Source organism: Egretta garzetta, unplaced genomic scaffold (assembly GCF_000687185.1).
Source record: "Egretta garzetta isolate BGI_Z169 unplaced genomic scaffold, ASM68718v1 scaffold259, whole genome shotgun sequence".
Classification (NCBI taxonomy): Eukaryota; Metazoa; Chordata; class Aves; order Pelecaniformes; family Ardeidae; genus Egretta; species Egretta garzetta.
This window is the reverse complement of record NW_009260770.1, coordinates 3,758,404-3,781,643: the sequence shown is the minus strand read 5'-3', so window position 1 is coordinate 3,781,643 and position 23,240 is coordinate 3,758,404. Positions and strand designations below refer to the sequence as shown.

The window sequence follows — 23,240 nt, the reverse complement described above, 5'->3', positions numbered from 1 at the left end:
GGGCGCGCCGCGGTGGCTCCTCTCGCCGGGCATCCTGCTCGCCTCGGCCTCTGCGCCTGGCCCACCCCAACGCAACCCCCCCGGCGTTTGTTTGGGCCGCTCCTAGAGTAAGGGAAACTTTCTTGGCGGTGGGGAGCAGGGAGAGTAAGCGGTCACCCCCTCCCCTTCTGAGGGGAAAGCTCCCGCATCCTCCCTGCGTGCCCCCCGGGTGCTGCGGGGGGGTGGGTGTCCCCCAATCCTGCATGGGCACAGACGGCGGTGGGCCCAGCGCAGGGAGCTTCAGAATTATTTAATAACCATTGTGAGAGAGACTAACCTGGCACAAGGCTTTAAACGTCCAGATCGCCCCTTCTTTACACGTTGGCTTCTTCTCCTAGTTTTTTTATGTTTAGGTATTGCTCATTGAGTGTGTGTGGGTTTTTGGTTTTTTTTTTTTAGTTCATAAAGCAGAAAAACCATTTCTAGATACTGAAAGAAAGAAATCCAGTGCCCCATTAACATTCCCACCCCCCCCCTTACAAGAACAATACAGGCTCACTGTAAGCTTGCCCAAACATGGGCTGCCTTTTATTACATATTGGTACAATGCCTAGTGCAGTAGGGTCCTCTTTTGGCTGGGCTGCCGCACTGAGCACAAGCAAGAAGTGCCTGGCACACGGCTAGTGGTGCCGTGCCCGGCTGGAGCAAACACCACCTGCCGAGGAGCTGGGCTTTCACAAAGGGGGAAAGGTGGAATGCTTCGGACAAACCTGGTTCTGGCTCTTTGAGGTAGCGGATGCTCACCTCCGGTTGACTTCCATCACTTGTGTGGTGGCTCTGGAAAGTACGTCCTTCAAAGCCTCCCCTATGTTTTTTTTTGGTTTCTTGTTTTTTTTAGATGTTGATGTCTGTATTTTTTTTTAAAAAAAAAAAAGTAGTCAACGACTTTGTGATTGAATTGAAAGCCTGTGTGACCCCTAACTGTCAGTACAAAACTGACTGTCTGCCTACCTTAAAGATGACAGGGCAACTTACCTTCCATGTCATAGAAGGTCGCTGTATAGCTTTGGTCCTAGATACCTATGCGTACCTTTAGCCGGAGGAGATGCTACGTGAACCCTCTCTATCCACTTCATGCATTTACAGAATTTGGTCGTCGTCGGTGGGTTTTCTCTTCTGAAGCTTTTTTTTTTTATCATCACTGCTGTGACAATACTCTCAAATACTGTGGTATTTGAGATTGCAAACTTGAGACTGTTCACCTTAGGTTTACTGCAGTTGTAATCCAAAGGTGCAATAGCAGAAAGCTTCAAATAAACAAGTTGGGGGGAGGAGGAGGGGTTGGGTTTGTTGTTAAGCACCCTAATTTGACTTTTTTTTTTCTTTTCTGTTTTTTTTTTTTTCGCCCCCAAAAATATTGATCTTTATTGAAGGAGTTGCAAGGAGGACGGGAAGTAGGATTTAACTTGTGTTCCAATAGCCTGTTTGGTTCTTGGTGGTTTATTTCAGTGCTGGTTGAAGTACTTGTGAAAATTGCTCACCTGCAGGAAACATGAGGTCGCGGGACGTCACGGCGCCCACAGTCACGCTCCTTCTGTTCCTGCTGTGGATTCAGTCGTCGACAGGCTGCAATAAGGCGCTCTGCGCTAGCGATGTCAGCAAGTGCCTGATACAGGTACGAGTCACGTTTCCTTTATTTGCTTTCAAGCGTTCAAGAAACGCTTCTGAAGCTGTGTCTTGGAAAGATCCACTGATAAAAATAACCGGTATTTTATGTTAAATAGTGTTGGGTTTTTTTAAAGAAGTTAATTATGGTCTCCTGCACACATAAATGCAGATTAACAACTGTTTTATACATAAGTGCACGTGTATATGAGCATGACTTTTTTTTTTTTTTAACGGAAACATTTTCAAGTGGAGGATTAGGATTGCTGGGTTACTGTTAGAAGCCACTGCCACTCACACTGTTAGTTTTCAGTTCTTCTTTATTAGTGATGCTACGAACAAGCAGCAATTTAAAACAGACATTTTATTAGGAAGGTTTCTGTAGGCAACAGTTGGGTTTCTTTGAAACCTGGTATCTGCAATACCAGCAGTTCAAACGTGCTTACAATGTTCCCGTACCTGCCTGAGATGTTGCCCTTGTCTGTTCCCCCTTCGCTTGCAATCTGTCCGCTTTCTTATCTCTCCCAGCCCAGGCAGAGGGTGAGCAGGTGATGCCTGATGGATGCTCTCCACAACATCAGCTGTGTACGGTCAATGAAAAGATGTCTAAAAGCTCACGCAAGAGAACTAACACGAGTAGGGACCTACCTTGTCTTAGAGTCCTGAAAAAAGCGTTTGGAAAAGCTTTTTGATCAAGAGGGTCTACCTTAAAAAAAACCAGCAAAACCAAACAAACCTAAAAAAGCCCAAGCGAAACACTTACAAGTTGAACTTGTCAGCAGTGGGTGTTAAATGCAAACCCAGCTGCTGCTTTTGACTCGCTGTGCGTAATGTCCACACAGTGAGACGGACTGGGACCAGGTTCCTCCTCTTACAGCAGGAGTTATGAGGCAGGGAGTGAGTGTAGCAGAACAGAATTGCCTTTCGTAGCAGAATTGCAAGCAGTTCTGGTATCTACCAGGTCTTCATTTACTGACGGTGTATTGAGTACGCTTTTTGACTCCATATTGGAAAAAAAGGAGCCATCATGTGGTCAGAATAGGATAGAACAGACTATTTCTGTTGGAAGGGACCTACACAGACCATCTAGTCCAACTGCCCGACCACTTCTGGGCTGACCAAAAGTTAAAGCCTTTTCTTAAGGGCATTGCCCAAGGGCCTGTTAAACACTGACAGGCTTGGGGCATCGACCACCTCTCTAGGAAGCCTGTCCCAGGGTTTGACCATCCTCTCGGGTCCTGATGCATCCTGATGTGCAGTCTGAACCTTCCCTGGCGCAGCTTTGAGCCATTCCCATGCACCCTGTTACTGGATCCCAGGGAGAAGAGCTCAGCACCTCCCTCTCCACATCCCTTCCTCAGGAAGCTGCAGAGAGCAACGAGGTCGCCCCTCAGCCTCCTTTTCTCCAAACTAGACAAGCCCAAAGTCCCCAGCTGCCCCTCACAGGACATGCCTGCCAGCCCCTGCACCAGCTTTCTTGCCTTCCTCTGGATGCATTCAGGGACCTTCACAGCCTTCTTAAATGGTGGGGTCAGTTGCAGCCCCTTGAAAAGAAACCATTTCTTACTGCCTCTGTAGACTGGAAATGCAAAAGCAGAGAGCACAAATATCACATGCCGGTAACGTGCTAGGGTGTTTACTGTAAATGCATGATCACAGTCTGAAAAGTGAGGCAGAGGTGGCAATGAAGCCTTTCCATACTTACTTCATTCCATTGACTTCCGTATAGAATTTGGCTAGTTTACAAATAAAAATACTTACCGGATTCACGAATCCATCCTGTGGAATGAAGGCTGACTGTAGGCTGAACTGTCGTCTTTCTGGCTTCTGCACTGCCATTGCTTAAAAAAAAAAAAAAAAAAGAAATACGCTGTTGCTTCTAACTCAGCCATGGTCTGTAGAACTGTTAAATACAGGAGCATGCAAGAGGCTTTTGACTTTCACGTGTTCAAAGACGAAGTCAGTGTTTTTGCTGGTAGGTTGGGCGTTGTGCACTGTGACAAACTGATGAGCTTACAAGTTCCTCCTTTTGCTCTTTTTCCTATCACCTCTGGGCTTGAAACCTTAAATGTAAGGTGCCAGTGGTGGCACTGGATGTACGAGGCGCTTAAATAGCAAGCACAGTGGTAGGGATGTGTTGATACATATTCAGGAGAAAGCAGTTGGTCCAGATGAAGGGAAAAACAGGGAAGAATTATTGTGTCCTTTTCATCTGCCAGTAAGGGAGTCCACCATCCATGAAAGTACAGACATCTCCTTCCCATTTACCTTTTATCAGAGTCGAGCTTGAGACACCTGGCATTTAAGCTTTATTTTTACGAGCTAGCCTGCATGGAGTACAGCCCAGGAGAAGTGGAGCTAATGCTGCCGGAGTCGTCCTTCCTTGGCTGGGAATAAGGCGGCTGAGGCTCAGTGGTGCCTGGAGGTGGGTGGCTCCCGGGGCGCTGCTTTACTTGGATTATGTTGGCATCTCCATAGCGAGACAGCAGAGCAACCCCCCTGCTGCTTTACTTGTTGTAGCGTCCTCTCTTTACTTTGTACAGGTGATGTGAAATCCCTCTTTAAAGCGTTTCCCTAAAATGGAAGTCGCATGCAGTTCTCCGAGACCCTGAGGTAACCCAGGCCCTGCGAACTGTGCACAATTACGGGGCAACGCCGCCGTTCATTTTCACCGTCTGGCGGCTCTCTCCCTGCCAGCAGGCCTGACTTACCAGTCAGTATTCATTCTTTACAGAAGAACAGATCAGGTCAGACTAGTCTGATTGTGGATATGAAGACTCCTAAAGCTTTGATGTAAAAGCAATGTCATCTTTCTTACTGGCTTTTTTTTTTTTAATCATCTTCAGTGCTGTTGTGACAGAAGCGCTGCACTGCTCTGTAAAGTGCCTGTTATTTCTTGGGCCACTGTACAAGTACAGTATATCCATTTTTATTTTTTTTTTAACCCCTCTAAACTCTTCCTTCTGGAGAAACCCAAACTTAAAAATACATTACATTACAGCGTTGAGTGAGTTTGCTTGACTATCGCATTACATTTTTTCCCTAACCTATTTTTATAACTGTTCTGGTTTGGCAAAATCTGTGGCTCGAAACCAAGATAATGTCACTCGGAGGCAACGGGGGGAGCAAAGAGAACGCGAAGGTTTGTCATCTGCATCTGCGTGCGGAAAGTGAGGCTGCCTGTCTTAAGAGACATGATGAGACAAAAGACCTGCTCTCTCAAAAAGCATACGGTTAACATAAATATTTTTGCCAGCAGGGCTAGAAGTCAGTACAGTCATTACTGCCACTCCTTAGGAGCTGCTCTGCTTAAGGGTGGTCCCTACATAAATATTTATTTTGTTAGTTCCAGAAGAGAGCGTGAGATCAACAAACTTGCATGCATTCAGCTTTCCTTTTACATCTTGAGGTTCCAGTTTTTTTGGTGCTCTTGTGCTTATTTTTTTGTGCTTATTTTTCTGTAAGCAAAGACCTATAGAAAAATAGCCTCTGTCATCCCTCCACGTAAGCTTTAGCCCTCGCAAAAAACCTTTGTGGCTTCCTGTAGTTGTTGAAGGAGTTGCGGATAAGACGTGGGAGTGCAGGCAGAGCGGGACCACAAAATTAGTTCCCTCGAAGGCTTTGGATGTAGCGCCTTCCCCACGTCTCTGGGATTGGGGCATCGAAGTCAATAACCGGCTGTTACCTTGCTTTTCAGGTAGGCCACCAAGCCTTGGTTGCACATGACGCGGGCGTCGCAGTATTTACTCTAGCACATCTGTTGTTGACTTGGAGGCATGGGTTGTTTTGATGTTGCCATGTGTGGAGGAGATGAGAAGGCCAGTTGCGCTTGCTGGGCGGAGCGGAGGCGTATATTGCGTCCTTGCAACAGGGAGGAAATCCTTGAAGGCAGAAACCTCTAGGATGAGATGTTCCCACAATTGTTCATAGCAAACGGGGTTTGAGGCGAGCCCCGGGCTGGCTCGTGCGGTGCAGAGCTACCTGCAGTCATTGGGCTTGGGCGGTACGTCCCTGTTGGGCTGGAAGCCGAGCTTTGCTGGCTCCTCTGCAACAGCTCTTTAAAATTGTTGCTCTATGGAGGAAACACGTGGTGCTGCAGTGCAGGTGGGGATTTCGGATCTTGCTAAAGAGGGGTTGTTTTCCAGGGAATACAGAGTTTTCTTTCCCGAACGCTGCGTGCCCGTGGTCACCTTGGCTGCTGTGGTATCCTTCTGACTAAAATCTCTCTTCATCTTTGCCCTCACCTCCTGTAAATCTTGTGCACAAACTTGTCAGCTGGAAAGGATTTCCAAGACTTTCTAGCCCTGTGGTATGAAATAAACGCCACTCCTTAACTTCAGGACTTGGGCATCTAAAAATTACTTTTAGCGTGTGTGTTGTAGCTGTAGCATGTAACGCAGTTGGGTTAACAAAACAGTTCTGGCTGGTTTGCTTCCAGGAGATTTTCTGTTATTAAACTGTTCTAGGAAAAAAAACATTAGCTCTTTTTTCTTTCACTCCCCCTTCCAGTTTGCAATGATGTTGCCAATGCCTTCAGGTCCTGTTTCTCTCTGTCATTTCAAGAAAGCTTTGAAAAAATGCAGCTGTTAAATACCTTGTAAAAATCTTTATTTGCTCTCTGGAGCAGAAGTATCTTTATTGTACAAACATGCCTGCTTCCTATTTAACGCTGTATTTTTAGACTGAGAGGCTTATTTCTCGCCTAGCAAAATACATTCTCCGATGCACCTTCACTAGTTCGTCTTGGGAAGTTGCCAAGTTGACTTATGAGTAATATTTTCTTCCACCGACGCCTCGCCACCCCCAGCTATCAACAAGGAACGTTTCTCATTCTGCCTCGCTTCACCCACGTCTCATGTAAGCATTCTTTTAAAAAGATGTATCCTGTGCTAGTATCCAGTGTGGATGAGTCAGGCAGAAGGACTCAAGAGTGGTTAAGGAAACCACGTACGTGCAAACACATGTATGGAAAAACATACAGTTATTGCCCTGAAGAGACAGCTGAGCTCTGAGAAGGGGAGAGCTGTGCAGAAGGCTAATTAGGTTGCTCTTTCTTCCCTCCTTCCCCCCCAAGGTGGTAAAAAAATATTAAAAAAGTGAAAAACGGAAAATAAAATAAAAAATTACACTGCTCATAAGCCCCTCCTATAAAAATTAAGTTGTTAGAATACTGGTAGGTATAGTGATGCTATCCCAAGCTAGTGCTTACACATACTGAAGCTAAGCAGAATTGTTTTTATTACTTTGCAAATGTAGGGGTTTTTTTTAAAGGTTACATTTAATTCAGTGATAATACTCTTCTTAGACTCACACAGTGCGGTCTATAAAACCGAAACAAATTTAGTGAATTTTCTGGCTTTGATTCATATATTTCATTTAATAGTTTACGGAGAATCACCTCCTCCCACATACTGGCTTGTTGGTGTTGCAATGTCTTTAGTAAGTGTAAAATTGTTTGCCCAGTTTTACTGTTGAAGAACAAATATATAGGATATTTTTAATGCTAATATGTATTAATATTATTCTCTGGCCAAGGAAACAGTATTTTACTCATGGTTGTTTTTAAAGTTGTTTTATTCAGGCTTTTTATTCTGAAGGCTGACACAATCTGTTTATCAAACAGTAGGATAAATATTTTAGAAATGTGTCATTCATTCACATAAGTCATCTCTCTGAAGTTTGTGGTGTCTCCTCCTGTGGAAAAAATTGTATATTTTATTTATGAGCTTGTTTTTCATATTTCACTTGGAAACGGCATAGTAATAGGTGGTAGTAATAAACTTGAGGATGAAAAAGTAAAAAAAATGTTGGTAGTTTTCCACTCTGTAAATAAAAATTCAAGACTTACTAAGGCTACATATTTCAAAGATGCATGTGGACCAGGGCTTCACGCTCGATCGCTCAGCAGGGCAAACAGTTCACATTAAACTGCGCAGGCGACAAGCTTTTCTCAGCAACACATAGAACATGCAGTAGTTGTTCAATTCTGTTTCTTTGCTGGCTTCGGGAAGATCTGTGATCTGGGATGAAGTGAATGGGAAAATAACAGATCAATGCATTTATACTGCATTAATACAGAGGGCGGGGCGGTCGCTGTGCAGCTCGAGAGGCTGCGGGCATTTGCAGTGGCCAGTGTCGCAGAATGAAGAGAGAACGGGGGGTCATACACGATCGAGTGCACCTCTGCCCCTTGCCTTGCCTAGCAAATGCACTCCTGATGTTTGGTGTAAAAAATGCCTCCTTCTTTCCCCACCTGATGCTTCTCAACAATAGCAGGCAAAGAATTACTTAAAAGGTGGAGTTTTGCCCCCTCGGCTTCTTCCCAAGGCACTGCAGAAAGAGATTGCAGGTGATGTTTGTGTCTGCCCACAAGGAGCGGTGTCCCCGACCCAGCTGTGGTTCCCTAGGCTGGAGCCTCAAGTGACGACTCCAGGTCAGGAGAATTTCATGCCAAACCATCTTCTTGCCCTTCCCTCCCGTCCTGGTGCAGTGCATCCCTCCCCTGCCTCTGGAGAGCGGGATCAAAGAGCGGGGACGGATGTCGTCATCTCCCTGCTCCGGTGCGTAGCTGGGATTTGCCAACAGCTCTTCCAGTAAAGCTGGGAGTGGGAAGGATCCTGTGGTCAGTGTTTCCAGTAACAGGATTTTATTTTCTTACCAGTTGTGCGTAACGTGATAGTTAGACACGTCATCAAAACTAAATTCTTAGACGGGACAACCAAATGTGACTTCTTAACTGCCCATGTTTTACACTATGGCATAATTCAAGCGCGTATATTATCATTGTGTAGCCACAGTCTTTCGGCTGAACTGGAATTACTAATACAGATTTGAGCAAGAGGGAAGGAGACCGCCTCGTTTCTAGATTTCCCTCATCCGTGTAGGCTGTTTTCATGCTTTGAGGGCCACAAGTGTAGTGTCTTCAGCAGAACTGCTAAACCAGAGCCTTCAGGTTTAGGTAGCATGGAGAGAAAGGTTTGTCAATGTGCTTCCGTGCCTTTTCTGTTTTCCTAGCTTAATACCGATTAAAGCAAAATGCGTGTGCGTACCGTTTCACTTTCTAGAGGCTCCAGAAGCATTGGAAATATCCCAAGGTGTCAATTCGGGCAGGGAGGAGGGGAGAGGGTTGTTTTCATAATAGCAAAAATGAAGCAGCTGGACCTGGAGGAAAGAAAAAATTCTGGTCACTAGTATTGCAAATGGAGAGCGACGTGTAACGAGCATTCAGAGATGCATAAAATGCTGTGGTCAGATGGCTTAACCAAATAAGCTCCTTTTAGAATCCATGAATAGGTGTGATGGAAGGGGTGGTGTATCTTCTTGGGCATGGCTGCTGCTTATAATAACTTCTTTTTTTAACTAAATTATAATGTATGTGCACTATTTATATATAAAGAAACATCCTCCTTTGAGTTTCCTGTTGTGATGGGAAAAACATTCAAAGGACTTGTAGATTCAGGCATACGTAGCAGTGCACACACCTTTCCCATGAATAGGATTTGTTTCTCTTTTAAACGCTGACTTCAGATTTGTCTTTAGAATTTCATCCTAAAAAAAGGGAAAAAAAAAAAAAAAAAAAACCAAACCTGCAAAAGATCCTTTTGTAAACTAAGATTGGTTCCTTGGCCGGAACTATTTTACCGTTTACTCACTGTATTAGTGTACTAAGCTTTTTTTAATGCCATAATTTGAGTTGCGGCTTGAGGAAGAGATGCTGTGCCATTTTACATCTGGGGTTGCTGTAGTGTAATGAGTTTCTTCTGTTTTCAGGAGCTGTGTCAGTGCCGCCCTGGGGAAGGGAACTGTTCCTGCTGCAAGGAGTGCATGCTCTGCCTGGGCACACTTTGGGATGAGTGCTGTGACTGTGTTGGTAAGTTTGCATTTGTTTGGGATTTTCTTCTTTTTTTAAATCGCTTCCTCCTGCCACATGCTGGGCTCAAGAGTTTTATAACAGAAGTAAAACATCAGGACAGAATCTGTATTCTAAACATCTTACGGCTCATTCTGTGGGTACTGAATAAATTACTGTGGGGAACCAAACATTTGAAGGCTACATCTGCTCTGTGGGGTGGGGGGTGGCGGTAGTCCAGGTTTTGCTTGGTGTATGTCATTGTAACTGGCTCTTAGTTTTGTCTCTAAAACACAAACTCCTTTTTGAATTGTCATCTTGAGGAAACCGCAGCACCTGCTTCGTGGTGTTGGATGCCGTATGGAGGTTTCTAACGGTAAATTAGATTGACAGATACCCCACAGGGACAATTTCAGGTTCGAGTTGCCTTGTGAATCCTTGGGACTAGTAGTAAATGTGCATGGCACAACATTTTCATCGTTCTTTTATTTGCAAAAAGAGCTCTTTGTGGAGGGTAAGAAAGAGGCATGCGAGTTCTCACAGTAGGATTAGGTAACAGTCTTAGTAAGAACAGCGTGACTGCTAACAGGTAGTGTTCAGAGTTTCCAGACCTCTGCGAGTGAATGCTGCCCCTGCTTAAGGAGGATATATTCTAATTCCATCTCTTGTTTTAAATGTATTGAAAGCTTTATCCTCCTGCGGCTGCTGTAAGTCTCCCATTCCTGCCATTCAAAATCCACCTGGCTTCCATGGAAGGGATGCGTCTTGAGTGTTGTACCTGCTCTCAGCTTCTCTGGCTGGCTGGGCCTTCTCTGGATTCATGAAGATTATTAGCTTCAAAACGCTCCTTTCCAGTGCAGTCCATTGCTTCTGCTGCTCCATCGTGATGTGAATATGCTTTCTGACACCCTGTTTTTTGCTTGGTTCTGGCTCGCTTACCTTTGCATTACTTTCTTTTGGTAAGCAGTGGAGTGGCATGGCCCTGCGCATGTGTGATTCTTCCCGATGGCATAAAGTATTTCAGCCACAGCACCTGTGGAGGATATACATTTAGAAATAGGCTTTAGAGTTTGTTTTTCCTATTTTATCTGAAATCTTTTAGTCGACTCCTTGAAAAGGGGAAAAAAAAAAAAAGATCTCTCTATCTCCATTTTTCCCCATCCTCTTTTCCCTTCCAAAGTCTTCTTGATTTTTGTAGTGTAATATGAAACTGCACTGTTCTCATCTTCAGTAGTTAGTTAGTTTGTTAGTAGAAAGTTATTTCCCTAGTTCAGAATGATTATCTGCTGTAGAAAGCAAGGCTTAGTGTGCCAATCTCCTCTAGGGAGAGGAAGAACCTACCTCTTGGGATTCTGAAGAAAAAGAGCCGAGTCCATGCACTATTTTTTTTCTAAATCTGCACATTACTCGCTGTTCTGCTGCTCTTTCCTATGGAGTTATCCAGGAGAGAAGTTAATGAAGTTTTAGGTTCAGTTTCCCAGTACTGAGTGAACTAAAACATCTCCTGAAGGTTCTGCGGGTTCCTCAGACCTTGTTGGTTCTGTGGTATGGTCCTTATTCTTCTGCTCTTCAGTGTAGGGTCATCCTTGCTGTAGCCTTATTCAAATGAGGAAACAGGAGTGCGTGCCGTTACCCAGCTTCCTGGAGACAGCTCTTTGCTGATACTTGAGCTGATATTTAAGACCCTTCATAAGCTGATCACGTCTGACTTAAAAGCAGATAGGTTGTCATATCTTTCGGGTTATTTCTGCTCTGAGGTCAGGAATTGCCTCCTACCTTCCATCATTAATTTTACTTCTGGTCAGTTCTTGTCCTGTGTTTTGTGTGGATCTTCTTCCCCTTCTCTGACAGGGACAAAGACACTGGAGGAGGGAGAACAACAACAGGTTCCTAAGCTTCGTGAGTTAAGCTTTTCTAGGTCCCTCATGTAAAGGCTTGTCTGCTACCATCATTTTGGTAGCCCATTTCTGCATCTTCTTGTCCAAGAAAGATGGATGGGGACTATGTACAACTCTGTGGGCTGGCTAAAATCTCTACGTGAGAACTGTGATGCTGGAAGGGATCTTGGATTTTCAGTAACAATGTGTAGTAAGAGATGGGTAAGAGGAGGGGACAAAAGAAGGAAAAATACTTAAATGGAAAGGGTTATTCTGTGGATTGTTACAGTTGAATACGTTTCTGTTTCTTTGAGTTCCAGGAGACCCGGCTCTAGCGTAATGGCATAGTTACGTTTTAAATTCTGGCTATCAAATTTTGTCTTCAATCACTGGCTTCCAAAGCAGTAATGTAGACGTGCTTGTTCTTTACCAGTTGCTCTTAAGTTAAGCTTTTTTATTTTTGCTTTAACCAAAACTACCGTATTATTATAATAACTATTATAAAATAATAATAATTATAATTAAAATACTTGTTAAAAAATAGTCAGATGGAAGGATCTTTGTGGAATAAGGAGTCACCCATTGAATTATGAGCAATGGTTTCTTGGTACCATCTTAAGATAATAGTTTCATACTGGATTGATATGCACACATACTGTCCACATTCTGTGATAATTTGATAAACAATCTTGATGTTGGTTTTTTTCCTGTGTGTCCTTCTTGCCAGTGAAATTTATTTTCTGAATCTGACCTGATCCCCTGAAGGGGCCTCTAGGGGCCTCTAGAAAGGCTCACTGGTTTCCATTTCACAGCATTAATAGAATGACATCAATTAAAGTGTATGTCTCTCGATGTATCTGTAAAAAAACCTCTTACCTGGTTTGATATCTTCCTAATTAAATTTTAGATGGGCATCCTTTCTTACAGCTGTATGGTGAATATTCCAAGTGCTTACTAAAAGGTGATAATGCGGTGATAGGAATCTTTGATTAAAGCAGTTAGTCCAGGAACGCGTGAAGAGCAAACCTAGTTGAGAGGAGTAGGAAAATAACTGTTTACAGTAGGAAGTTTGCGTAGGTGGGGTGACTTTTTAGTGCGACCTGATGTTACTTGGAGGAGAGGCTTCCCCTCCCCCCCCCAATACTTGGCTCACCTTTCTTATAGGAGCAGACTATCTTGTGTTGATCCTATTATTAAATGCTGTTAATGCTAACCACTTGCTTTAGATTTGCCAGATCTCATGCTCATCATCATGGGTGAGCTTCACTCTCTTTTTTTCATTACGGAAATCCGTCTACTTAGATTGAAAAGATTGTGGTTTTGTATAAGGCTCTAGTTAAACATGATTTCTGAGTCCTAACGTATCTGCAGGGCAGGAGATGCTTCTCTGGTTATGTGGGGCAGGTAGACTTTGAACATTTATGCCCCATATTGCTTTGATACCTTAAGGATTGGTGCGCTCTGCAGCTGTAGCCATGTAAAACTCTGTCTGTGAAACTACCCCAAATGATATCCAGATGTACATGAGGAAAATGGATTTGTCTGCCTCTTGCCAGGTGACTTCTAATAGTGGTTTATGGCTTCTGAGTTTCAATACCTATGTAGATACAACTTTTCTTTTTAATCTTGGTTTTTTTGGTGTTTGGATTAAATCAAGATACCCATCAGTTTCACTGCTAGTAATAAATGTTAGTATTTAAATGGTTAATGAAAAAGTGGCACCTGCATTGCACATCACAAAACCATTTTGTAGGAAGTGGCAAAGAGGAAAAAGATTACAAGGTTTCAAAAAACATACCACAACAGACGCTGGAAAATAACAAAGGGTTAACCTGGAAATAAGCATTTTGCCTGTAGTGACTCCTCCAACTAAGTAGCAAAATGAGGTTCATCTCGGCTGTCTCTAAGCAGGTAAATTCAGACTCTTGCTCCCTCCTGATAGTGATCTTTGAATCTCTGGCAGAGGACTAAAAGGATCTAGTGCACGGCTGCAGCGGATGAGAATGAATACTTGAATCGTGATCAAAAGTTTCACGTACCTCAGGACTTGTCAAGATACTATCTTTGTTTGGTCGTAAGCTTTCATTCCAGATTGATGCTGGTATCGATTATACTGTGCTTTGTCTCTTTTCCCAGGGAAACAAACCTTTCATTGAACTCCTCATATTCTAGACTGTAACCCTAGCATAAAAAGGGAAGCAAAGTGCTGTTTAGATGAGGTTTTTCCTTTCACTTGGATCTCACAAGTCACAGGTGTGTTTTGTGGAAGCCTGCAGAGATCTGAAACCCGCTGTTATGGAAAGCTCGTCCTGCTGCATTTGGTGGCGCGTCTGCTGTTGAGCTAACAGTGGGATATATATGAAAGGGCTCTGTTCTGCTTAGCTAATAAAAGCAATTTTAATTTTCTGAATATTCCCACCTGTTTCAAGGAGGAGAGTTTAGGGAGTTTCATATAACTTACTGTTTTCGTTCCTCTGCAGGTATGTGCAATCCTCGCAATTACAGTGACACCCCTCCAACATCCAAGAGCACTGTCGAGGAGTTGCACGAACCGATTCCTTCCCTTTTCCGGGCGCTGACGGAAGGGGATACTCAGCTGAACTGGAATATAGTTTCCTTCCCCGTGGCAGAAGAACTGTCGCACCACGAGAACCTCGTTTCCTTTTTAGAAACAGTCAACCAGCCACAGCATCAGAACGTCTCTGTCCCAAGCAACAACGTCCACGCACCTTACTCTAGTGACAAAGGTAACAAGTATAGTGTCTAAATTCCTGGCGTTTCCTCTCATCTCTTCCAGGAGCCTTCTCGGTGCATCTTCTGTGCTTGTCTGTGCTCGCTTCTTCTTTTCCCATTAAGAAGTCTGAAAAGTTCAGCCTAATTTTGAGCATGACACTACAGAAGGAGTGAGGCAAAAGTATTGAGGAACATGGAAGATGGGGTTAAAGTGTCCGATGGTCTCAGGAGACGCTGAACCACATGAGTTTGTTATCTCTATAATTCCTGTGGCGTGAGGCAGTTTGTTCACGTTATTTCATGTGTGCTGGCATGGTGTATTCTTTGACTTGGAAGCAATTACCTGTAGCTTGGGAGACGGGACAGACCAAAAACTGAATCCAAATCATGTATCAGTGCAGAGGCAGGCAGCTGAAACGTGTAGCTTCAGAGGTTTGAGAAAGCCACGTGCCATAAACCATTGTATCTGCAGTAGATGTTTATTTCTTTCATCTGAGCTGACATAACTTGAACTGTTTAGAAGGGTGGTTTGTAGGACGTCCAGGATTAATAGTAACCCCGAGTAAGATTAGCAAGAGTGCTCTTCATGTTGAGGAGGGATGTGTGACAGATGATCTTAAAAATAAGCAATTGGGGGTGTGCGTATGTGTTCAACTTATGGACTCGCTCCTCTTATTTTATATCACACTTCTTTATATTCTCACCCGGAGTTTGGAGGACAGACTTCAGAATATTGTTTGCTGGGGGGGCGGGGGGAAGATGAGAAGTTTAAGGTAGTGACAACAGTGGCATAAGAATACTCTCTGCTTCTTGGTTTCCATATTAAACCTGAAATACTTTTCCCTGCAAATCATTACCTCAGACTTAAAAGAATCTCATAAACAGTTCATAGTGAAATTGCTGCTTAACGAGGGAAAAAGAGCATCTGATTTGTTTTATGAGAGTAATTAATGCTTTGCTTCCTTCCCAACACACACTTTAAATATTTGTAACCCCATGTGTTGCTGTTGTGATGGCTCTTTTATCTTATCAGTGAAAGACATCATCATTGATGGTCGCGCTGCTTTTCCATACCATTGTGAACCTTTGACATAGTTATGTTTCTGAGTAGGACTGCCGTTGATTAAACGGGACCGTAATGGTAACTTTTCTAATTTCCTTTGGCTAAGGCATGTTAGAAAAACAAAATTAATTCCAGAACTGGGAAACCAGATGGTCAGAAAGCATCTTATTCATACGTCTTTGACGTTATTAAAACACTCGCTCGCCATTACGCGAATGATGCAGAAAGCCATGTTAAATGGCAAGCCACAAAAAGCCCTGTGTGCAGACACTACAGTATTTAAAGATGTAAATTATACTTGGGGTAAAAAAAAAAATAAAAAATGCTTGGAACAACTTTGAATATATCCCACTGTACTTAGGTACTGCAGCCCAGATGGCTGTTCCCGGACAGTCCTTTACTACCATACCGACAGGATGGGCTAATGATAGTTTTGGATTAAACTTGGAATTCGAGTTGCATCTCAAGGGTGTGGAGGAGTTTTGAGTTTTAACAACACAGGCAAATACATAACACTGCAATTTTTTCTCAGTCAGAAGTCCCCTTCATTTCCTTTACTAAGAACGTATTAGAGATTAGGTTGAGAGAGCTTCCACTGGAATGATGACAATCCAAAACCAACAGTTATATTTGGAAATAGTTACCAAATGCCACTGGTTTTCGGGCCTCAGTAGACACTTAGAACAGAAATAAACGTCAGAGCTGTTCTTGTAATCATTGGCTATGCCTCCTCCGTCTTAGTGATCAGTGAAGAACTGGAGAAGGTAGAAAGTGGCTTTCAACATCCTGAACTTTAGGTATCTAGATATGTAAGCCTGTTGAGGAGTCTGTCATTTCTTGCTCACAATGTAGGTAACTTTGCTTTGCTTTTTCAGAGGTCACATTAAAGTTTGCTTATAAAAACATGGATGATTTGAGCAGTGAGAGCAGGAGAAGGTGGAAAGAAAAAAGTTGACTGCTGGCCTTGGTCAGTTGATGTTTATTATGGTGGAAGCAAGGACAACCAGAGAATTGCACCTTTTGTGCTGGATGTTGTGTGACCCATGGGACGGCATTGTTTTTAATACTTTTTTTGATGGGTTCCTTGGGGAAGCAGTGGCCAAAAGGTGGAGGGGGATAGTAGGTCAAGTGCCAAAGAGCCCAGTGGTCATGGGCACAGAGAGGAAGCCCAGGAAGTTGCTGGAGTCTGGTTTCTGCCCATGCAAAGTTCAGTCGCACAATCGAGTCTCACTGTGGTTTAACAAGCTAGCGTGTGTTAGGAGAACCACGGTAGCAGAGGGTAGGTCTGTGCATGTGTATGTTGCAGTAAATAGAAGCAGTGGAAGAAACTGAAGACCATTTCTTTACCCTTTCCTTCTCCCCAGACGTGCTGCTAGGCTTAAGGACGGGTCTCGTAAATGAAGACGTCCTTAAGGTGACGTTCCTAAACAGTTGGCTTCAAGGCCGTGACATTCAGGCATTTGAAAAAGTATTCCTGTGAGCAGGAACACAGATGCTCTGTGTTTTCTTTACGGTGGTGCTGTGCCTCCTCCATTTTGTGGTTCTTCTGTGGCTCCTTGCATGCTTTGCTCCAACATGGTGTGCTGGCAGCAGCCTGTTGCGTTGCCTGTAAAGAGAGAGGGGCTAATGAGAGGTGGATTTTGGTAAGGGGACAGCATTCTCTGTGCTGTCTTCCAGAATACATCCCAAAATTTGGAAAGGCTCTGCTCTCTTCTGGAATACGTCCCAAAATTTGGAAAGGCTCTGCCCACAAATACCCCTTGTCATCTTGTGTTACGCAGCTCTGATTTTTAACTTCAAGGCGCGTTCACGCAGGGGTCACCGTTAGGCTGGTCCAGGGTGTCAGACTTGCTCGATGCATTTCTGGGCGGGTGCCAGGACAAGCAGCACCAGCCACTTTGTTGAAGCCACCGGGCCCCCGGAGGGCGGCTATAGATCCGGGAGGAGGTGGGGTGCGGTGAGATATAAAGCATTCCTTTCTGGCCCCAGCCTACTTCGAGCCCAGCCACCAGACCTTGAACTTCCCCTTTATTATCTTAATGAGTGTCTTCCCTTTCATCCTGTGAATTGACTTTTAACGTTTTAGCTGCCAAAGCGTGCGCGCTGCTGGAGCTGCTGTAGTTCTTCGTATCAGTAGTTTCTGGCATTCGGGCGGCTACTTCGGAGAGGATCACGATGATTATTAAGCTAGAGCTACATTTATTCTTTTTGCTGTCCTGTTAGCTGATGCTCTCAAGAGCTCTGAACTGCGAGTTCAGATGTTTAAATAAGCTTAATTGTTTCAGACGATGACAGGATGTTGGCGAGAGAGAGAGGGGAACTTAATAATCTTTTGGCAAACGATGAAACAAAATCTGTGGTGTTGTTCAGGGTTTCTGACTTGCACTGCTTGGTGACAGAGGGGATGGCGTCCGCTCTGCGCTCCTGCTCCTCTCCAATGCCAGCCAGCTAGCGGAGAGCTAGAAATCCAGTAAAGTGGCATCTGCCTCTGTAGGTACTCTAGGAAGTTGGTTGGTTGCTTTTTAAATGTTTCTTTTTGTAAGTTCTTACCGGCATAAAACAGTATGGCTGCTGGATGCGCAGTTACTTTTTTAAAGTACTTTTTGAGCTACCGATAAACAGACCACTGAACTTAGACAGCACCTTTAACTCCGAAGGTCTCATGCAGGGAATTGTCATTAACTGGGAAAGTGTTTTCAGCTTGTAGGTAAGCATTTTTCCTTACCTTACAGGAACTGAATTGTTTTATCTTCTCAGAGTTGCTAAATCCCTCTGTAGTGGAGCAATACAGGTCTCGCTTGCAGCACAGACAGTGTCACAGCAAAGCCTGACAGGAACGCGACTCCATTTCTTCTGGTCGTTTTTAATTTAGACTTGATTGTTGTTTCTCCTACACAACTTCCGTTGAATATTGAACTGGGGGCAGGGGGCAACGTGGGAAATTCATGTTCTGGGAAAAAAAAGAATGCTGCTGCATCCTTCTGCCTCCCCGCATCTGTAGTCTGTCGTCCTCACTGCGTGAACATTGGCAAAATGCAAATGCAAGAGCTGTTACTGCGCTAAGTAACATCCTTTTTATCTACACTGAGGGAGCCAAGTGATGACTATGTAATTAGGTTTGTGAAACAATTTAAATACTCTCCCGGAACCCAACTGAGCCTGTAGGTATGTATTTCTTCCCCCTGTGTAACTCTGTTTCCAGCAGCCTATAAAGAGGGATTTAATGCCTGATGCAAGGAACCCTCCTGCTTTCAGCAATTCAGGCCCTACCCGGGCACACAGAGGCTGCTGAGGAGGGGAACCAGGAGTGTCCCGTGGTGAACAAAGCGCACCCTGGCCAATCTGACTCATTCAGACCTGGCAAGCGTCTGAGCGAGCGAGACTTCGGAAATGGTTTGGTAGCATATACGGTGGAGCGCGTCCTCCAGCTGCTTACGAGAGCTGCTGGGAACCAGCCAGGTCTGCTGCTGGCTCTGGCCTGCCCTGTACAGTCTGTCCTCTCCCCTTCACAGCGTTTTTGGACTGTTCCTCTAGGACCTAATCCTCTTGGCTTGTGTGCGGGTGGAAATAAACTTTCTGCTACGCTCTTCAGTCAGTCAAGATTAATGTCCTTGGTTGTTGCTGCCACCTTAATAAGGTTGAGGTCTGGCTTTGGTTCCCATTTTGGTTCTGCGAGAGCAGTTGAGGAGACCAGTCTCTCCAGTCTCACAGGGCTCGACTGCTGTCATTTGGTTCTGTCATCTGGTTCTGCCAGGGTTATGGGCCTGGTGCTGCCCATCTTCCAGCCTCCTTCCCCCTGGAGATGCCTTCATTTGTGCAGAAGCACACCTCAGTGTTACTGCTGAAGAAGGGCTTATGTGCCTCCAGCCGGGGCATGATGCATGGGGGGAACATGGCAGGCTGAGTGGGTCCTTGTGGGGAGGGAGGGAACTGCTCTGGGCATTTCAGGCCTCTGAGGAGATGGTGTTTGAAAAGAGAGCCAGGCAGAAGTTGTCTTTGTAACGCAGAGCTAGATGGTGCCTCTGTGTGGGTCAGAACTACCACAGGGATTCTCAGCACTGCTGAGAATACTCGATGCTGCTGCTCTGAAACCCAAGAGGAACAGCTGGGACTGGCCATCTCCTGCTATGAGGAGGAGTGAAAGGGGCAGGACAGCCTTTGGGTAGACGAAGCCTGGACAGTGAGCCCTGCTGTCAAAGCAATAACAGAGGCGAGGCTGCTGGGAGGGGGTGCCAGTAAGAGCCGCTTGTTCCTTCATACATCCTGATGCTGGAGGAGAGGACCGGAGCTTGGGTTCCTAGGGGTGGTTCTGCCAGTTGTGCCCATCTGCTGCTGTACATGTGCTCCGCTCTTTGTGTCACAGCCTGCTTTTCCACAGGCTGTGCCTGTGTCTTGAGCCAGCAATGTTGTGCATACGTTGGTGGGATTCCACTCAGCAACAGACAGGAACTTCAGGCGTAGGTAGTTTGGCATCATTCATCTTTCCATCCTAGAAATCACAGGCTCTTCTTCCACAAGAGGTTTATTTCAAGTTTCAGCAGGCGTAAGCTGATGAATTGGGCTTCTCCAGAACTTCTGAACTGGTACTGTCACAGATGAGGCTAACACGAAGGTGAACACAAGCATCTCCTAACACAGACGGGACTGGTCATGCTCTGGTGTGAAGACAGACTGTAAGTGCTGGGAGCAGCTAATCCAACTCAGAGCATGCACAACCTTCCCGACAATCTTTCCTGACCTACTCTCTTCCTTTTGTATGTTCCAAATAGGAGTGTAGTGATCAACATGATAGCAGGGAGTGCTTCTAGCCACGCTTTGGAGAGGACTCTCGTTTCTTTAAAGAGTTGTTCTGGTACTGTCTTGAGAGCACCGTGGGTATTTTGCCCTCTCAAGCTGATCTGGAGACTAGGTCAGTCAGGTGGAGGTGGCATCTCGAAAGCTGATATTGCAGCAAGAAATCTTTCTGGATTAGCCAGGACTGCCTGTTTTGGGGCAGAGGCTGTGTGCCTTCAGCTGACACCTTCTAACACTGACCTTACATATGGTGTTTAAGGTCAAACTTGAGAAGAAAACTACTAAGAAGGGATCAAAGGAATTAATTGGGATTAAGCAAGAGGGTATAAAGAGTATGAATACTTCTTAGAGAGGCTTCTGTAAGGTTCCTGTGCTTGCACACTAGCACTGAACTGGATGACTGATGGGACACTGGTGCTTAGATCTTGTGACGAACCCTACCTGGAGACTGGCCTCTACTTTTTTCACACCCTACTCTTCCACTGAAAACCTCCTTTGAGGAGTGAGGGGGACAGATACCTGGGAATGCCACGGCCTCCTGAGAATGGAGGGTGTATGCTCCGCCTTGGGACCCAAGCAACCTTAGTTTTTCATTGCTGGTGATTTGCTTAGGGACATGGTTTAGTGGTGGGATGGCAGTGTTAAGTTAATGGTTGGACTTGATGATCTTAAAGATCTTTTCCAACCTAAGCAATTCTATGATTCTGTGAATTGTCAAGTCCTTGTGTGTCCTCCATAACAAGATGGAGCTTCTGTGTGGTGCCTAGGTGGATTCTTGCCTATGAGGCTGTGGTGGCCACATCTCCCTACCGCTTTTCAGCTTTGGCTGAGCGCTTCAGGTGTATGCCTGGCTGGTCACTCTTCACTTGTGCTACCATGGCATATGCTTCTGTTTTGCTCTTTTCCCTTCTGTGAATAAAGGATCGTTACTGAAGCTGTAGATATGCTGGTTGGTTTTAGGCAAAGGTTTTGTTTTCCAAGAATGCTTCCTCTGGTTGCTGTGCCTCAGGCTTTATTATAAAGGGTCATAGAAACAGAAGTGCCAAGAATGAGACAGGACTCACACAGCCAGAGTTTATTTTGTTGGCATTCCCAGCAGTACTTCAGGTACTCCAAGATTTCTTGGACAACTGCAGCTTTACTCACAGCACAGCTTTCCTGGGAGCAGAAAGCTGCTTCAGCTATGGGTCTGCGCTTCTCCCCAGGATCTTTATTGCCTGTTGCTCTGTATACAGTGCCTGCAAGGAGCGTACATCAGTTCAGAGCCTGAACAAGGCTGTTAATTCTCTCTTGCTTTCAGTGGGCTGGCGGCATGTCCTGTGGCCCTCTTGCAGCTGTTTAGGTAGTAGTAAAATAGGTTGACAGGGTTCCCTAATACGTGTTTTGACAAATGATAATTCTTAAAAGGGTAGGCATGGTTTCCAGATGCCAAGGAGGAGGGCGCATCCACAGAAAAGCTGGCAGGTGCATTGTGCTCTCCTCCGTGTTGTGCTGTTCCTTCCACGTGCCCACAGAGATCATCTACTGTTGGTGCTGGGGAAACTTGACTGCATAGATCTGATGGCTTGTAGGGTGATGGAGACCCTTGCTGGCCTCAATTCACCTTTGGACCTTGCCTCAGGAGCTTGCCACTACTGAGGTTACTAATCTATGGGGCACCAGTGTTTTGAAGGGGAGGTTCTGGTGTGCTTCAGCCTCCCATGACTTACTGACAGGTAAGAGATTGAATAAATGCTGTGGTTAACAACTACCCTGGCCCAGGAGTCCTTTGGTTACTCACCCTTCTCCATATCTCCATAATCATTCAAAAAAAAAACCCCACTGTCTTGATTTACCATTTATGTTTGGATTACATTTTTGCTAATCCATGTTGGAATGTAGGTCAGTATGTTTCTCCTGGACCCATGTGCTATAAGCAGTAATAGGCTAGAAAGCCCCTTGACATCTCCCGCCCAGAAATCTGTCTGATGTGTGCGAGTGAGACATTGATGTTAGCAGACAGCCTTCGGCTGCGCTTTTCCCCAAAGCATGCCAAATTACATCGGGGGTAAATGCAATGCAGTCAAGATCCTTTGGAGGATGAAGAAAGTTACGGTGTAATCACCCGGTCAGCACAGAAGGAAGTTGGTAGAATCTGTCAGCTTGGAGAATTGGAAGGAGACTGGGAAGGGGTCTTTTTGTTTTATAGTTGTAGTGAATGCCTTGGCTCCAGTTTGAGGTTGCAACACCAAACTTCATGGCATTTCAAGTACTTGCATGGATGTTGGAAGAATAAAGTTTAGGCAGAAGGGGTTTCTGAATCTTGGTAGTAAAGCTGGTGGTGTTGCTATAAGAAGAAGAAAGTGTGCCGTTTCGAGTTGAGGAAAATAGGATTCTCTAGCTCTGTGATTTAATGTAGTTTAAGAATATTGCTGGGGGGGAGGGGGCGGAAGTGTTTATATTTAAATGAGTGGGTTTTGGTGTTATTTAAATAACTTCTCTAAAACTGAACTTTTTAATGATAGCATATAGTAACTGCTGGCAACTGTGAAAGTGGTATCTTGGTGATAAAGATATTGCCTTCAGAGGACACATGCTTGTTTCTTATTTTGGCATAGCCCATCCTTACACTTTAAAAGGTATCCCTCATAACTGTGGGCCACTGAACAAACCCAACAAAAGCATTCTTGCCTGCGACTGTAGAAATAAATTAATCCAGAGGCAGAGCAGACAACAGGTTGAGCTGCAGACACTGAAAACTTGGAGTTGCTAGATCCCACCTTGGGTCTCTGTCTCTTCTCTCTGCTTTCACTATCACCTGTTTTTTCTTTATGCTTCATAGTCATGATGATTTGCAATCCTACTTCAGAAGCTGCACATTTAATTAACTTTTAACTAACCTTTAAAAATACCTTAAGAACTTTTAAACCAAATTTTTTCCCCCTCTTGGTTTAGAACACATGTGTACTGTGGTGTATTTTGATGACTGCATGTCAATACATCAGTGCAAGATCTCTTGCGAGTCCATGGGAGCATCCAAATACCGATGGTTTCACAACGCCTGCTGTGAGTGTATTGGGCCAGAATGCATCGACTATGGCAGTAAAACTGTAAAATGTATGAACTGCATGTTTTGAAGCAGGAAAATTGTAATATAGCAATACTGAGGCCAAAGTAATCTCTCTCGGTTAAAGAGATGTGGATTGCAAATACTGCGTTTTGGTGGAGTGCCTACTGGTTGCAGTTACATGTACCTGGTTGAAAAAAAGATGTATAAAATCTGAAAACTTTTTTTTTCTTT

At 44.6% G+C, this 23,240-nt stretch overlaps 1 protein-coding gene across 1 annotated transcript; it reads left to right on the top strand.

Moving 5' to 3' along the window:
- The first annotated feature begins 1,531 nt into the window (after nt 1-1,531).
- TWSG1 (twisted gastrulation BMP signaling modulator 1) lies at nt 1,532-23,102 on the top strand. The gene is made up of 4 exons (XM_009646214.2): nt 1,532-1,654; nt 9,415-9,514; nt 13,851-14,117; nt 22,895-23,102. The coding sequence occupies exons 1-4, from the start codon at nt 1,532-1,534 to the stop codon at nt 23,074-23,076; spliced, it is 672 nt and encodes a 223-aa protein (XP_009644509.1). The 3' UTR covers nt 23,077-23,102.
- Nucleotides 23,103-23,240: the final 138 nt, after the last annotated feature.